Source organism: Camelus bactrianus, chromosome 1, assembly GCF_048773025.1.
Source record: "Camelus bactrianus isolate YW-2024 breed Bactrian camel chromosome 1, ASM4877302v1, whole genome shotgun sequence".
Taxonomy (NCBI): Eukaryota; Metazoa; Chordata; class Mammalia; order Artiodactyla; family Camelidae; genus Camelus; species Camelus bactrianus.
This window is the reverse complement of record NC_133539.1, coordinates 38855209-38872325: the sequence shown is the minus strand read 5'-3', so window position 1 is coordinate 38872325 and position 17117 is coordinate 38855209. Positions and strand designations below refer to the sequence as shown.

Here is a 17117-nt window from a genome sequence, read left to right as displayed (position 1 = left end):
AAAAGTTTGGTAAGTAAAAGGAAAAAACATTTTGAGTTACATGTGCGTTCGTGATATATCTCACCAAAGACTAAGAGATCATTCTCTTTATTTCTCAGTCTTCAAAGACTTTCAGCTACAGTCATTTGTTACCTTGTGCACGGGTCTCAGAGGTGAGAGACAGAAGGAAGTTTGCATATGATAGAAGAGAATTTGCAGTGGGAAGTATCAGAAGAGAAGGAGGAAGATTCAATCGTGGAACAGACACTTTCCTTTAACAATGTCATTACAGCAATAATAATTGACATCGTTTCCTTTGTAACAGCCATGTGACTTGAGCATATCACTTAATTTCTTTGGACCTCAACTTCCTTATTTAAAAAAATTATAAATACATAAATACACACACACACTCTCACATATCTTGGTGGACCTACTGACACAAGATATCCCAAGTCTCTTCACCACTCTTCATTTTTTTTTTTTTTTTATTACCACCTTACAACAAGCTACTATCATTTCCTGTCTAGCATGGTGCAAATGGATCTTTTGCTCTCTCTGTTTGACCCTCTACAATTCATTCTCAACATATCAGGCACGGTAAGCTCTTAAAAACACAAGTTCTATTATGTCACCAATTGCTTAAAATCTTCCAATGGCTTCATTTTAGTTACTCTACTCCATTCCATGAACTTTGAATTTCTGCAAGATCTGGCCCCTCAGTCCTAGTTTCCTCCCACCCTCTCTGATCTCTCAGTCTGCCAACCATCCTGGCCTTACTCCTACTATAAAATATGCCAAGCTTGTTCCCATTTCCAAGCTATGCCTTCCAAGGTAGCTACTCAGTTTGATTTTTCATGTTTTTATTTTATATCCAGAAATTATTACCATCTAAGATTGAGATTCCTTTTTCTCTTTTTTAAACTTTATTTATTATCTTTAGTCCCACTGTACTCAAGGCTTTAAACTCCTTAATAAAAGTTTGTTTACTGGAATATCTCCAATGTCCAGAACCGTGTGTAGCACAGAAAGGCACTCAACACACGTGTGTTGTGCAGAATCTCAGATTATAATTACACATGATTATTTAATGTTGGTCTTCTCCTCACATGTTTTTTATCTCCAATTTAGCACCTAATAATACTAAGAAACACATGTTAAATGAATAAATTATGATTACAGAATCCTCAAACCTACATTTACAGTCTGCTTAGATAATCTACTCAGATGTGTATGACTAAGGTGATATTTTACTTCAACTAATCTTTTCATTTTTTAATGTATACTATCTATTAATCTGGAAGCTTTCTCATGTGTTGATTACTGTATCAGAATGTCTTCAGATACAAGTCATAGAGTCATAGACTGCACAATTTTCAGGAGCTTAAGTAAATAAAGTGTTTAATTAAATTACAAACAACTAACTGGAGTAAGTGGTTTCTGTATTGACATAGAAATGTAACAATTTCATCAGAGAACCAGGCTCTTTGCTCTCCTACCCAGCCATCTTCAGAACTGGGTTTGCCCCTTAAGCCCCAAGAGCATGTCCTTCCAAAACTGTATTTGAGGCAATAAAGAAAAAAAAGACCAATACTAGAAAGCTCTCTATTCATGCCTATTTCTAATAGACCTCAACACCAAAACATTCACCAAAGTTGCCAGTCTCACTTTCCTTTGCATTTAAGTGACTGAAGTGTAGAATTTAAGTGTCAAGGGAGAACGGTATAAATGTAACTGGCTTGTATATAAATCATGATTTATTTCTTGGACCTGAGTTCATTATAAACATCCAAATACAGATTTTATTAACAAGGAAGGTATGACAAGAGAGGTCAGATAGGCAGCTAACAGGGTCTGCCACTAACGGCACAACTAACTGATCACATTTTTCAATTTATTTGCCATTGATGTAAAGCTCTTTACAGTGGGAATGAGTAAGCTTTTAAAAGACTTTTCATGTGATTTATGCTATATTTATGTTTTCCTTTCCAGTTTCTTACTGTTAGAGGAAAAAAAGCATTTTTTTGACCTCAAAGATGAAACTAGCAATTAAGCATTAGTAATGACTTGATTTCTTCAGATGCTATCTTTGGAACTCTAGGTCTAAAGTCAGCAACTTTGTGTACACTGTCTTACTTTGTCTTTTTTCTGTACAAGCAAGATGGGCCAATGAACATTGTGCTTTCCACTTGCTGAACATCTGCTCATTGATCTTCCCCAGTAAACCAATTTAGTCTGGGTTTGTTCGAAAATCATTGGGTGCAGGGAGAGTAACTCTGAATTAGACAGTGTTGGATGTTGCTGAAACAAAAACAGGCAGTACTTAGTATTTCCTGTGGTTCCTGGCTAATTATCAAGGTGTATCCCAAATATCTTAAGAACTGTGACTGGTATTTGTTTTTTCCTCATTGATTCACCGTTTCATTAGACAGACTGGATGTATTTCAGATGTTTGCAGGCTTTAAAATATTACGTACTATGCGTTTTTATGAACAATTTGTCTTGGGTCTTATCCATGCACATAGGCATCTTTTTGTGCTCAAACATTGGTAGGATGTTTTCAGAGACTTTAAAACTGAATTTTTCCCTTTGTTTGTGAATACCCTGACTCATTGTTATAAATTCTTCAATGTTGTTCCATTTGCTGCTTTCTATTGTAATTTTTTCATCTCTTTATGATGCATTAAGGATTATTTTAAGCTTCTTTATTTGGTAGGTTGTGATTAACTCATCTGGTGGTTGTGAAAGTGATATCAGAGGAGAAATAAATGTAATTTTACAATGTTCTCATAGTTTCAACCACTTTCTACCATTTTCTTATTGGTGTAATTATCAGCAATTAATTAAGCTGCCGCTAAGCAGTGTATTAATCTAAATGCTGAAAAGCTTTAAAAAATGTAAAAGATAAATCTCCTGCTCTCTAGGATTCTATAAAAATCTATAAGGATTCATGTTTTTAGGAAAAAATAAGAAAAAGAAAACTACTTGTAAGTTACCCTAAGCCTTGAGAGCTAAACAGGAAGTTTTTCAGTGACCTCTTGTCTTCAATAATGCCTCCCCACGTCTAAGGCCTTAGCGTCCTTTTTTAAAAATGCACATTGGAAAGAGACAGGGCTTACAACTACAAAGGATATGCTTTTGTACAAGCTTTGCACAAATGATAGATGGAGATTCTCCCAAAGCATGGCTTGGCTTCTTAATGGGATGCATGACTGAAGTCGATGGTCCTCTCGAGCTTCAAGTGTTCTGATAGAGCTGTCTGTCTGCACAGTCCTTTCTACTCTGTGTTTGACAAGCTTCAAACCTTTTTCATTTATTTTACTACCAACAGCTCTGTAATGATCCCAAACCCTTGCTTCCTAAGCTTCAGAAATGAGACTTTTTTAGCAAATCACTTCTTAGATACTAATCTCCTCTAATATTGCTGATTGATTCCCATTTCCTTCTTATGCTCAAGATTTGCCACTGTCAATTCACCCAACTAGTCCACTTCAAAGAAGTCTGTGCCCTCTGACACCACTGTCCCAGACAACTGCGATGAAGATTTTGGGTCTCTCGGTCTGTGATCCAAGCTGGTATGTAGACGCTCACCTTTTGAACAATTATTGAATAGTCTTGCTCACATTCTCCTGGTTTAGTATAAAGCTTTGTTGCCCTTTCGTCTCCACTGTTGTGGATTTGCTTTCTGGCATTTGGGCTCAAAGTGTGAACTATATTCCTTAGAATATAGTTTTTATGCATTAGGTCATTAGAATTTCCTTTACAAAAAGTTTATATTGACAAAGATAAATAAAACTGTCAGATTTTCCACTCCTGAATTAGTCCATCAAACAAACACTTGCCGGTTCAAGGGTACTTTTTCCCTTTGAATTTAGGAAAGTTAATATTGGCACATCAATTTCTTCCTCTTCAACTAATTATAATGGTCTATATATGTGACTGAGTTTGACTGACTGCTATCATAGTATCTGTCAAGTGAGAACTGTTTTTTGGGAAGAATCATTTTGTTGTTTTCCCCAAGTGGAGCAGCTCCCGTCTCAGAGATGAATTTGGTTTATCAAGCCAGGATTTTACTGTTTTTCATTCTTCCAAGGTTTATTTGTTCGCCATCTTTTTATTGAAAAAGAAGTTACTTAAATCTTCACATTACAGCCTTCTGATAACACTGCTATTTTTCTCACTTTTTTCCTTTAAATTCAGGCTGCTGAATTACATTTGCCTAGAAGAAACTGTCATTTCCTTTACCTGAATTTTTCATTGAATTTTGTGCAGAAGACTATTCTTATATTCCATTTATGCTAATGATATGTAGCTTTTGGGGGGCTCATAGGTTTCACAGTCCTCTACCCCAGTGTCTGCCTTTGTGCCCGAAGCTGTCATATCACTTCCACTTTCTGCTTGGTTAAATCTTAAGGAACAACTGAAGTAAAAGTCATTCTTCAGGCTGGCCCTGGTTCACCTATGCAGACTTAGTGTAAGATGCCTTCTACCACGTGGTGTATCTTATCACAGTGTCACCTCTACCGTCAATGACTTGATGGACAGTATTTAAAAAAAATTCTTACTGTGTAACTTTTTACAGTAATTCTTTTATTTAAAAGAGACAGAAGTGAGCGAAAATTCTGTGTATGTTTTACTAGCTGGTTAAGCATCATCTCCAGGCAAATCTCAGCCATTAACAAAGTAAATTAAAGCACTTAAAGGCAGAATAGTTAAGATCCAAAATAAGTTTTATCACACTTTTATTAAAAATACTTATTCTTAAAGCTGGATGTGTCTCAAGATTTAAAAATTCATGTCAAAAAAGTCAAGCTAATTTAGAAACATTTGAATTAGCAAAGGAGGAAGGTTGCTCAGATCTTCCCTCAACTTCAGAACATACATGGAAATATATGCCACTTATGCTGCTCCATTATTTGCTATAATTATCTCCATGTTGGGTATAGATTGTGTTTCCTTAGATTGACTTCCCTCATATCTTATGTGGACTAGGGGAGGTGAAGAGTTGGAGAAGTCTTATGAATGCAAAGTAACTAGAATTATGATGTTAACATAACTGTGATTTTGCAGATTATGTGTGGTCAATAAGGAGACTTTGTACTTCAACTAAGAAAGTACTAATACAGAAATAAGTGCTTTCTTATAAGTAACATGCTGCCAACTAAGAAAGAAAAAAGCAAAATTTATCTTGAGTAACACAAAATAAACATAATGGAAAGTTAGAATCAAGGAATTTTATAATTTTCAGCAGATATTGTGATAAAGTGATTCTTCCATTTTGTTTTGATCTTTAAAATACAAGGCATAGGGTTACTCGTTATAATTAAAAAAAATTCTGAACAGTAACTGCCATTATACGTATTTTAAATACAATTTATCTCTTAAAACAGGTAAGAGTGTGCCATAATTTATCTTTTAATGTTCTTTTTAGGTAAACAGAGCCTCATTTCTATAACTGAGAAAAAAGAGGCTTAACATTTTCAGTGTAAGTTTAAGACTGGTTGCTTAGCAATATTCAAATAAGAGAGAGTCCCTTCTCTGAAACTGAGTATAAAACAATTGTCCACGTGAATGTGTGTCAGATTCAGTAAAGGAAAAGATTTCCTAGCACTTAAATCATAACCAGAAAGGAGACCATGTAATCAAATGAGAATAGTCCAAACTCAGTAAATTCTGTGCAGATTGTTAGCCACATATCACTGATTGTATATGTATTGTTAGGTGTGGTTCATAATCATTCACCAGTCTCCCCTCCCTGTGTGCCTGGTAGGCTCTGCACAGAATTGTCATATAAAAGCAAGGCCTCTCAGGCCTCCTCTAGGTCCTATTTTTGTGCCTTTTTTTCCCTTCTTTCTTTAGTCCACAATGCATACTTCTTGGTTTTCATGCCATCAGTACTTAAGGTCCCTTTGCAAACGCTTTGCAAAGGCTTCATGCCATCAGTACTTAAGGTCCCTTTGCAAAGGCTTGATTTTATTACAAGGCTTACCAAGAAAATCTGCTACTTCTGTTGCTTTTCATGCTGCACTGCCCACTCTTGGTGTCCACACATCTATCGGTTTTATTACACTTCACTTGTTTGGTTACTCTTGGTTCTCTCTCCGTACAGCCATCTATTCTCAAGAATCCTTTTATTTTTGGTAATTGGCCTTCCAAGGAACAGAGCCTTTAAACGTGGTAGCTCCATAATCAACTGTGTTGAATACATGCTGAATGAATTGTCTTAGACTTGAAGTGGGACATGCAAAAACACTCTTAAGTTGCAGGAAGAAATACTACAATTTCTACTTATGACCACTTGTAAATCTCATCCTTTTATTTACTTTAGTGTATTTTATAGTGTAGACAATACATTTTCATATATTACATGTATAGGTCTTCTGAATAGGGCACTAAAGGACTCACTAATTGTTGGCAGAGCAATCTCTCTTGTCATATTCCTTTCTGGTCTGGCCAGTCTGGCTCCAATGGCCATTCTGCTCACCTATCACATGCTGACCAGTTCAGTACATTAGCCAGTACTGGAGTCATACTGGTCACTCCATCTTTCCAGCCTGTCTTTTAACTAATTCTTACTGCTCTTTGCTGTGATATGTGCTCTCTAAATTGGCAAAGTCACCTTAAAGGAAAATGTCTATTTATTCTGCCCCTATTTTGTCTCAGAAAGGATAGTTTCAATGCGGCATACTGTTTTAAGAACTATTTTCTTGAAGATTCCAAAAACACAAAACAAAACAAAAAACACCACTTTATCCATGATGTTGTCCTGTTTTTAAAACCATTTACAAAGCCTCCCTTTCCTCCAAACCCTTTGTGATGCAGATTATAAAAACGTTTATAAAGAAACAAGGAAATAGCAATTATACTTACACAGCAAGAGAAAGAATCAGAATAATTTAAGGTAAAAGATATGTTTCAAGAAAGTTATATACAGTTAAGACTTTAAAAATGGAATCATACTTTAAAAAAATGTATCAAGAGAGCTTGCTATTTATTTTCATGTTAATGTTTTTATAAAGCAAAGAATCATTTTCATATAAATGACCATTCTTCTTCTGTATTTTATTTTATAGGGTTTGCTTGTATTGAGGCATATATTCACCAGGCAGTCAAGTTTTATAACTATCTCATTCCTTTTAACAGGAACTAGAAAAAGTACATTTACATGAAGTCCTAAAATTTTTATACAAAATTGCAACAGAATGACAAAGTTCAATCAGGCATTATCTTGTTGAGTTTGAGACAGAGTACCTGTAACCTTTTGTTATAATTTTGCTTTGTAATTTAATGCTATTAGCCAAGCCATTGCTAACAGGAACTCTTGTCTTGATTAATAAAACATCTCCAGTCAACTAGTTGTTCAATCTAGAAATATTGGTGTTATCTTTAAATCCTTCTTCATCTTTATAATTTGTATCTAGTTAGTTACTGAGTCATGTAAATTGTACATTCATGACAATTTTCAGTTTTCTCCCCTTCTCCTTATTCCAACTACCACTGTCCTTATTAAAGCCATATGACCTTTATGGTCTACAGCAATAAGGCCCTAACTATTCTCTGTTACCAGTCCTCCTGTCCTTCAAGCCTTCCTTGACACTGTTTCAATAATACTTACTAAAATAGGCATGCATTTTTATTATTCCTCTATTTAAATCTATCAATTTCTGTCTCTTCATTACTATAGAAAAACCTTCAAATTTCTTGAATTGTCATCTCACTATCTTCACAATTATTCCTAAGAAACCTGGCCCATCTTCTTCTCACCCTCATTCCAAACTGTTCACATTTGCATCAGTATGTCCATCCACTTCCTCAAATTGCTGTGTCTTTTTCTCTGTTTCCTCTATCTGGACCTTTTCTTCTACTGTCTGCCTAATGAAATCTTTTAGTATTTGGTTCAAATTTTATCTTTTTTGTGATGCTTTCCCCAGACCTCTGTTTTCTGAAACTTCCATATTTCTTTTACAGAGCCTTACAACAATACTTAATGCACTGAATAGCAAAGAAGCATGAGTCTGTCTACCTAGTCAAAGGGGAAAAAGCTCTTTGAAGGCAAGATGAATGTCCACGCTCATTAGAAAGTCAAGTAATCAGTGTATGATATTTTGCACCCCAGGATCCTTTGAGCAGTTAGATATTTCTGAGTGTTTTTTTTAAGTACTTGGTTACATTATTTACCATTTGATTGATACCTCAAAATCAGAGACTTATTTCTTAATCAAGATAGAATCTATAGCTTTTTAGGGGTATTTTTTGGAGTCTTATTCTCTGGTTACCTAATTTGATGTTTAATTCAATAGTCATATTTAAATTAAGACATCACTGTTCCAGGCCTGTCTGTTTCTATAATCATATATGACTGAACATGCCTAGAATCTGGATGTCAAATCTGACCCAACAAAATCTATATATGCTTCAAGATTTGGGTTACCCTGCCAATTTTATTAGTATTTTAAATTTAGTTATGAGCTTCCCATTTAAAAAAAGCAGTTAAAATATTATTTAATAAAGGATTTCAAGTATATCTATACAGGTATACACCAAGGAGCCTCGTAGTTACTTCCTGTACTATTCATTATTTCCTATCTTATTTTGTTCTTTTAGTAGATTGCAATTTTTACAAACTTTGTGTTTTATGATACATAATAACTTTAAACATTATTTTCTAAGGTTGGAAATAATACACATAATGGAAAAATCCTACATGAATTGCTCTATAACTCGAAAAGTTGCTTCAAGTATTACATTTATAAAAAATAAAAGAGGAGAAAATAAAAGCTTTGAGAAAAAAGAAAATAATTATGATATTTTCCAATTAGAAATGGAATTGAAAACAATCCTTTTTCTAAAATGAACAATTTAGTTTCAAATTTGACAGATTTTTATTTTTATGAAGCTTTTTGGTCAAATTAAAAGATCAATAGATCTTATACCTTATATATTAGACTCTGAGAAATTAATTTATCTTCCTTAGAACTGTATTTCTTTCTTGGAGAAAATCATGAAAATATCATCAATAAATTAATATAAAGGATTTTTACAAAGCAAACATAGTAAGGGCATAAGATGTTTTGTGCCTAATATTAAATTTTCATCCATTCTAGAGCAGCTGAATACAGTGAAGTTTCAAAAAATCTCATAGAAAATGAAATAAAAGAGAATTAATTAAAAGATTTGCCTCTTTTAAATTAATGTGTAAAATCAGAAAAACAGAAGAGAATAAAAACATCTTGGATTAGTTTTACTGACTTACTTTTCATTGAAGCGGACTATCAAATGAGTCAATGGTGAGAGTTTTGTTTAAAAAAAGAATAATGGTGAAGCTTTTTGACAGGTGAAGAGAGACTTTGAGGCTTAACTCCTTGAAATAATAATCAAAGAGACAAGTGGAATAAATTGGTTCATGAGTTAAGCTGAGATCATATAATTTACAGAGGATAGTTTGGTTCTAAAGTTTTACCTTCTATTCCTGGTCATATATTCCCCAATTACCATTCAGAAAAAGGTTTAAAGTGTATTCCTATGTCTCCAGAGAAACCTATGTTGTTCATTTTTAAGTATGATCAGATCATTCCATAACATTTGCTATGAGAAAGAAATTGTCATTTTATAACCGCTGTTTTTTCACTATCACTGACTTAATTGATGGCACCACTGGCCTGTACAAAATGCCATGTAAAGGAGATAATTATCGATGCATCAAAAATACCTCAGGTGAAGGCAGATTTTTGTGAGTGCTGTCATGACATAGACCTCAAGCATGATGTGACAGTCCCCACACAGTGGAAGAAAGAAAACAGTCAAATATACCAATTCTTTTTAAACCACGCACTCAGATAAAATGAATACTTCTCAATTAGATAAAGTTGTTAACTTGGGAAAATGATGAATGAGAGCAGAAAATTAGGAAGACAAAGCCAGGATTACTCTAATGACATTACCAGTAAATACAAGTAAACAAACTATATTGGAAAAGGGTGTGCAAACTTACAGTTGTTGTATAAGCAGCTTCTGGATCATCTTCTAGCACCCGGGAGAGACCAAAGTCAGACACTTTGCATACTAAGTTGCTGTTGACCAGTATATTCCTGGCTGCTAGATCTCGGTGAACATAACCCATATCAGAAAGATACTTCATTCCTGATGCAATGCCTCGGAGCATCCCAACCAACTGGATGACTGTGAAGTGGCCATCATGTTTCTGAAAGAGAACCACAATTATTTACATAGATTTTCTTTATTGTAGTGTATGTGCATGCACGCAAGCTGTGTGTGTGTATGTGTGTGAACAGTATTAAATAAAAACCTTGAATTTATTGTACTGGATCCAATGAATATAAGCATCAAGTTTGCTGATCATCGACTATCTTCATAACCAAGGGTAAAAATCTGTTTGAGATTTAAAGGAAAGCAAAATCTAGCTTGAAGTGATGACGGAGGACAAAGGATAGAGGAGAATCAACCAAATCAACTTCCAGAAAAAAAGATGATTTCAAAACCTTTAAGTTACAAAAGGGAATGAAAATCAAGGAGGGTAACAGCAATGACTACTGAGAAAAGAGAATTAACTTTCCATAGTAGCGAGCTCCCAACCAGCTGTACAGGTGGGCAGAAGGGCAGCAAAACCTAGGATTGGATGAAAGCTGTGTGATAACTGGAAATATGGTGAAAAATGATCACTCAGAGAAAAAGAAAAATTGCATAAACAAAACAAGTTTAGGAAAGTTGTAGGAGAATGAGGGAAAAAAAAATACGCCAACAGCAAATAACTGGATTTTTCCATTCTTTCCTTATACAGTTGACCCTTGAACAACACAGGTTTGAACCTCACAGGTCCACTTATATCTTAACTTTTTCAATAAATACACAGCTGGCCCTCCACATCCACGGCCTCCACCAACCGCACACCATGTACAATACAATGTTTTTGATCCTCGGTTGGTTGTTATCTGAGGATGCAGAATCCGCAGATACACGGGGCTGACTAAGGCACGGAAGCACCTGCGTATTATTGTACCTGGGGCGGGTCCTAGAACAAATCTCCCATGACACACAGGGACAACTGTCCAGAACAAATGGAAAGAAAGTTGTTGGCAACTGACTGAAACAGCCCTATTTTAGCTTCCAGTTGGGAAAATTAAAAGAAATCATATGAATTAACAAGCCAAGAACAGCACTGGTATGTAGTAATCAATCCCTTGACTACTTATGCCCCTCCCTTTGATTTAAAAATAATATATTTTTAAACTTAGGTACAACTGATTTACAATATTGTGTTAGTGTGAGATGTACAGCATAGTGATTTAGTGTTTTAGCAAATCAGATTCCAGTATAGGTCATTACAAGATGATGGTATACAGCATTCCCTTGTTGATTACCTATTTTATATACAGTAGTTTGTATCTATTAATCCCATTCCCCCAATTTGTCCCTCACCCCTTTACTCTTTCATTTGGTAACCATAAGTTTGTTTTCTATATAGAAATGACTTTTTTAAAAAGGAAAATTTTCCAATTGTCATTACGTAAGGTGTGCATACCAATAAGACCAGATACAAATAGTGCAATAGTACAGGTAGTAGAGAAAACGAAAATAAAAATAGTTTAAGTTTGAAAATAATGCATATTCTACTTAGTTATTTGGAGATTTTTTGTTATTAATGGGGTTATAGAGAAACACAAAAGATTCTCAAGCTGGTTTTACACATCAGGTAACATTTATTTACGAATGATATTAAAAATTAATATCTAGTAAGACACTAGAGGACTTTATTACTTTATACAGTGTGGGAGAAGCATACATTAAGAGTATCTTAAAATTTGCAAAGTTAGAGCAGTTTTCATGGATGTATGACTTAAAACTGTAGAGTAGCTTAAACACAGGGATGATTTGACCATAGCACAGTGACAGTTTCCTATACAATGATGACTCATTGGTCAGTTAAAAGAATAAGCTCATACTGCAAACAACTTGAACTTTGTCTTACTATATCAACTTATCTCCCTGATAGCTCTCAGACAGTATTTCCCAACTTAAGTGCAGAGTAAGGAAAAGAACCCCCTCTTAAAAGAAAGATTCTACAACAAGCATATCCATTTAAGCAGGCTCTTCTGTATAATTAATGTATGAAAGATAACCTTACAAAGAAAATCTCTGGTGTTATTAGCTCTGTGTTTCCACTCTGTCTTCCTAGACAGTTCACTGTTGGATGAGATCTGCCTTTTCTATCATGTACCCTACCTACCTCTCCCCTATTAGGAATCTCAAAGCCTTTGAGTAGAACTGAAAGCATAAATTCTTTGGGCCTAGAAAGGATTACACTAAGTTTAAAGAGATGTTTCCTTTACATATTAGTAATTGAAGTTGCCTGGTATCACAGTTCTTGTCAATGCATAATTTCTGTATAGTAGACAGTATTAATGGGTGATCTGTAAACAATAAACAAGTGTCTCAGTTTCCTTATCTGTACAACGAGAATAGAGTAATCTAACTCAGTATCGTAGTGAGAATCACATACAGAACACATGGTGCAGCCCATTTATTTTAATAATAGTTATTATTTAATAAAAACTTATATGTAGTCTTTGTAATTTTAACAAGTCAGAAAACTCTCCTCTCATTTTCCTAAGAAATCAATTGGCAACACAAACTTCTAGGTCATGAAGAGAAATAGTTACTTAACATCAGGTTGAAATTTAATTTCCTATCTTGTTCTGAGGGTTGTACAAAGACCAAGTTATTTCTTTAAAAAAAAAAAAGACTTCATTTTTTAAGAGCAATTTTAGGTTCATGGCAGAATTAAGAGGAAGGTAGAGAGATTTCCCATATCTCTTCTGCCCCTACACATGCATAGCCTCCCTACATCCTTTATCAGAATGGTACATTTGTTACAACTCATAAACCAACCTACAATGACAAATCATAATCACCCAAATTCCATGGTTTGAACATTAAGGTTCATTCTTGGTGGTGTACGTTCTATGGGTTTGGACAAGTTTATAATGACATGCACTCAGTGTTACAGTATCATGTGCTAAATATGTATAATATCATATATCAATAACAGTATTTTCACTGCTCTAAAAATCATGTGTTCCACCTATTCATCACCTCTCCCCACTAACCCCTCTGGCAACCACTGATCTTTTTATGGTCTCCATAGTTTTATCTTTTCCAGAACGTCATATAGTCAGAATCAGTATGTAGCCTTTTCAGATTGACTTCTTTCACTTAGTAATATGCATTTAAGATTCCTCCATGCATTTTCATGGCTTGAGAGCTCAATATTTTAGTGCTGAATAATATTCCACTGTCTGGGTATGCAGTTTACTTACCCATTCACCTACTGAAGGACATCTTGGTTGCTTCTAAGTTTTGGCAATTATAAAGCTGCTATAAATATCCCTGTTTATAGCATGTTTATAGCAATTTATAGCTGCAGGCTTTTATGTGGACATAAGTTTTCAACTCCTTTGGGAAAATACCAAGGAGAGAAATAGCTGGATCATATGGTAAGAGTATGTTTAGTTTTGTAAGAAACTGCCAAACTGTCTTCCAAAGTGGCTGTACCATTTTGCATTCCCACCAGCAATGAAGGAGAGTTCTTATTGCTCCACATCCTCATCAAAATTTGGTGTTGTCAGCGTTACTGATTTTGGCTATTCTAATAGAAGCACAGTGGTATCAAATTTTAATTTGCATTTCCCTGATGACTTATGATGAGGAGAATCTTTTCATATGCTTATTTGCTACCTATATATCTTCTATTGTGAGGTGCCTGTTAAAGTCTTCAGCCTTTTCGTTATTTTTTTCTTTCCATTGTCTTTGGTTTTCTTTTAGCTTGCTTTTTTTAAAAGAAAAATTGAAGTATAGTTGATTTACAATATTATATTAGTTTCAGGTGTACAACATAGTAATTCAATATTTTTATAGATTACACTCCCTGAAAGTTATTAGAAATACTGACTATATTTTCTGCACTATACATTACATCCTTGTAACTCCAGCTTATCAATAATTTCTTTCTTGTATGGTGCCTTTGGTGTTGTATCTAAAAAGTCCTTGCCATATCCAATGTCATCTAGGTTTTCTCCCATATTGCCTCCTGGGAGTTTAATGATTTTGCATTTCACATTTAGATTTGTGATTTATTTTGAGTTAATTTTTGTGAAGGGTGTAACGTTCTGTGTCTGGATTTTTTTTTTTAACATGTGGATGTCCAATTGTTCCAGCACCATTTGTTGAAAAAACTATTTTGTTCCATTGTCAAAGACCAGTTGACAATGTTTATCACAGTCTCTTTATTCTGTTCCATTATTCCATTTGTCTATTCTTTCACCCATACCACACTGTCTTGATGACTATAGTTTTACAGTAAGTCTTTTTTTAATGAAGTATAATCAGTTACAATGTGTCAATTTCTGATGTACAGCACAATGCCCCAGTCATGGATATACATACATATATTATTTTCATATTTTTTTCATTAAAGTTTATTATAAGATATTGAATATAGTTCCCTGTGCTATACAGAAGAACTTTTTCAAAAATCTATTTTTATATATAGTGGTTAACATTTGTAAACCTAGAACTTGTATTATTAATTGGAGTTATCTAAAAAATAGCTGGCCTAAAGTTTGCCATAATGACTCAGTCTGAGCTGGTTTGGGCAGCAAAATTTAGCTTAATAAAGCAAAGTATAAAAGAACTTTGAGACCATTAAACCAAAACAAACAACAAACAGACAAATAAGAACACTCCAGAGAAGCCAACAAATGAGGGTCTATTTATCTACATCTGGCTGAGAGAACAGTCCCACTTATTCACACATGAGGTATGGCAAAAATCTGTTTCTCAACAAATGGTGCAGTTCTCTCCTTCAAACAAAATCTACATTCCTCTTTCTAGTCCTTGTCAACATAGCCTCCTTAAGTGTGGTTTAGGATATATTGGTTTTCTTGAATATGGTGAATGGTTAATAAACGGTGACTGAATTAAATAACCTTTAATATTATCTTGTAGTGCACTGGTTGCTGTCGCTACATTATTTCTATTGCCTTGAAGAAAAAAGGCTGCTTTCTCTTTTTTTCAAGGTAGGACACTGGTTTTCTCCTGTTTATTTGTAGCAGTTCTATCACAGCATCTACTATACTGCCATGCCTGGTGTCAGCACTCAATAAATATTAATTCCAATTGAATTGAATTGTTTATGAGGGGAGGAGGAAAAATGTGAGAGCTCTGAGATTTAATATCTTTGGGCTGCCTTCTAGAGATTAATCAAAAAGAAACTGAATTTTTTTTATGACATATGTTTTTTTTTTTCCCAGGAAGGCAGATACAAACGAAAGAGAGCGAATGTGGCATATTTGCACACTGCATCTCAGAGCTTAGTAACTGAAATTCAGTTTGTCTTCATTCTTTTTCTTTGCTCTCTCAACCTGACTGCTAAGAAACAAGGAGCTTAACCTCTAAGTGACAGAGAGGGTGAGTCTGATGGGAAGGTGGCTTCTGAGAGCTATACATAATAATGCCTGCTATTTCCAAAACCACAGAGCTCCACCAGATTCTCTCTCTCAGACCCTGGAGCACAACGCATCTCAGCAGTCACTGGCATGCCGCATTGTGTCCCCACAGTAATGATAGCTCTTAACAATGGCTTTCAAAATCCTGACTTATGGTTGTGCCCCACAAATACTTTAAACTTCTTGGTGTCCATTCATCTTAGGTTGAGCTCAAGTACTTAGTCTGTGCTCAGGGCAAATGTAGGATTTGAGTGCTATGTTGTCCTGAAGTCATCACATTATTGTCTAACAATGTTTTGGGTTATTTTAAACAAATATATTCAAAATTTCTGGAAACACAGAGATTAACCTCTCATTCATTTGCTGAAAACCCTTCAGAGACCTTCAAAGACAGAATAAAATATAGTATTCAATATAAAGGCATGACCTTTGCATTTATCTCTAGTCTCATATCCTATTCTGATTCAATTTTTGTGTATGTGTATTTAATTCACCCCTACAACATGTTATTTCACGTCTAAGGTGGTTTGTTTATACGCTTCCCTCTCCCAGGAATGCCCTTCCAGTCTTTCGTCACCTAAGCTTTTCATGATCAGTATCATCTCTTCTAGGAGATCCTGGCTGAATCCCCAAGGTCACTCATTCAAACAAGACTCATTTAACATCTACCATGGGCCAGTCATTGCTCTAATGGCTAGAGTGAAAGTGGGAACAAAAGAGAAAGGTGTCTGCTCTGGCTGTAACTATATTTAGTTGGAGGCAGGGAGACAGAAAATAAATATTTGAAAAATAAATGAGATACTTTACAATGTAATATAAAATCAGTAAAATGGATGATATGAAAGAGAAAGACAATGGAGCCTGGGACTAGTTCCCAGCATGCACAAAGGGCTTAAGACAGGAATGAACTTGGCATGTGCGAGACTTGAAAGCCTCGGAGGCTGGAGCTTGCTGAGGGAGAGGGAGAAGAAGCCCGGAGAGGTGGACAGAGGCAGAATCAGGTAGGGCCTTGTAAGCCACGGTAAAGCGTTTGAAATCTATTCTAAAAGTAATGAGAAGTCAGAGAAGAATTTTCACTGGGGAGTGATATAGTCTGACTTGTGTATGGAAAAAGGAAGCAGAGAGATCAATTTGGAAGCTATTAGAGTAACACAGGATAGAGAAACTAGTGGCTTGAGTCAGATTTGAGATCTATTTTAGAGGCACAGCCAGTGGGACCTGCAATAGATTGGAAGGATGGGGGTGACTGGTCAGAAAAATGGAGGAATAAAGTAGGACCAAGTTTCTCTCCTTGCTCTCCAAGCATCCTGTCTACAACAGAACTGGCTAAAACCAAATGCGTATCTGTCTTTCTCTCTCACTCCCCCACTGGCTTAAACATAATCTCATTTCAGGAAATAAATATTCCTTGTCTTGTTCATCTTCAAAATCTCCAGATCTAGTACCATGCCTGGCACTCAGGAGATATTCAACGGATAGTCACTGGATTAAACTGAGCTGAATTTATTTTTCTCTTAATGGAATAAAGGACTTTAAGTTTTTAGTCAGTAGTAGGTTATTTTCTTGAAGCATTTTTCATGGAAATTTAGGTTTACTATAAGAGATTCTCTGAGAAAA

General features: G+C 35.0%; 1 protein-coding gene across 5 annotated transcripts in view; it reads right to left on the bottom strand.

Moving 5' to 3' along the window:
* Window positions 1-17117, bottom strand: part of EPHA6 (EPH receptor A6) — a 743078-nt gene that overhangs the window by 101623 nt on the left and 624338 nt on the right. For all 5 annotated transcript variants that reach the window (XM_074361623.1, XM_074361631.1, XM_074361637.1 and 2 more), the window contains one exon: window positions 9971-10180. In XM_074361623.1, the coding sequence (XP_074217724.1) occupies window positions 9971-10180 (210 nt within the window). The remainder of the gene's footprint in view (window positions 1-9970; window positions 10181-17117) is intronic.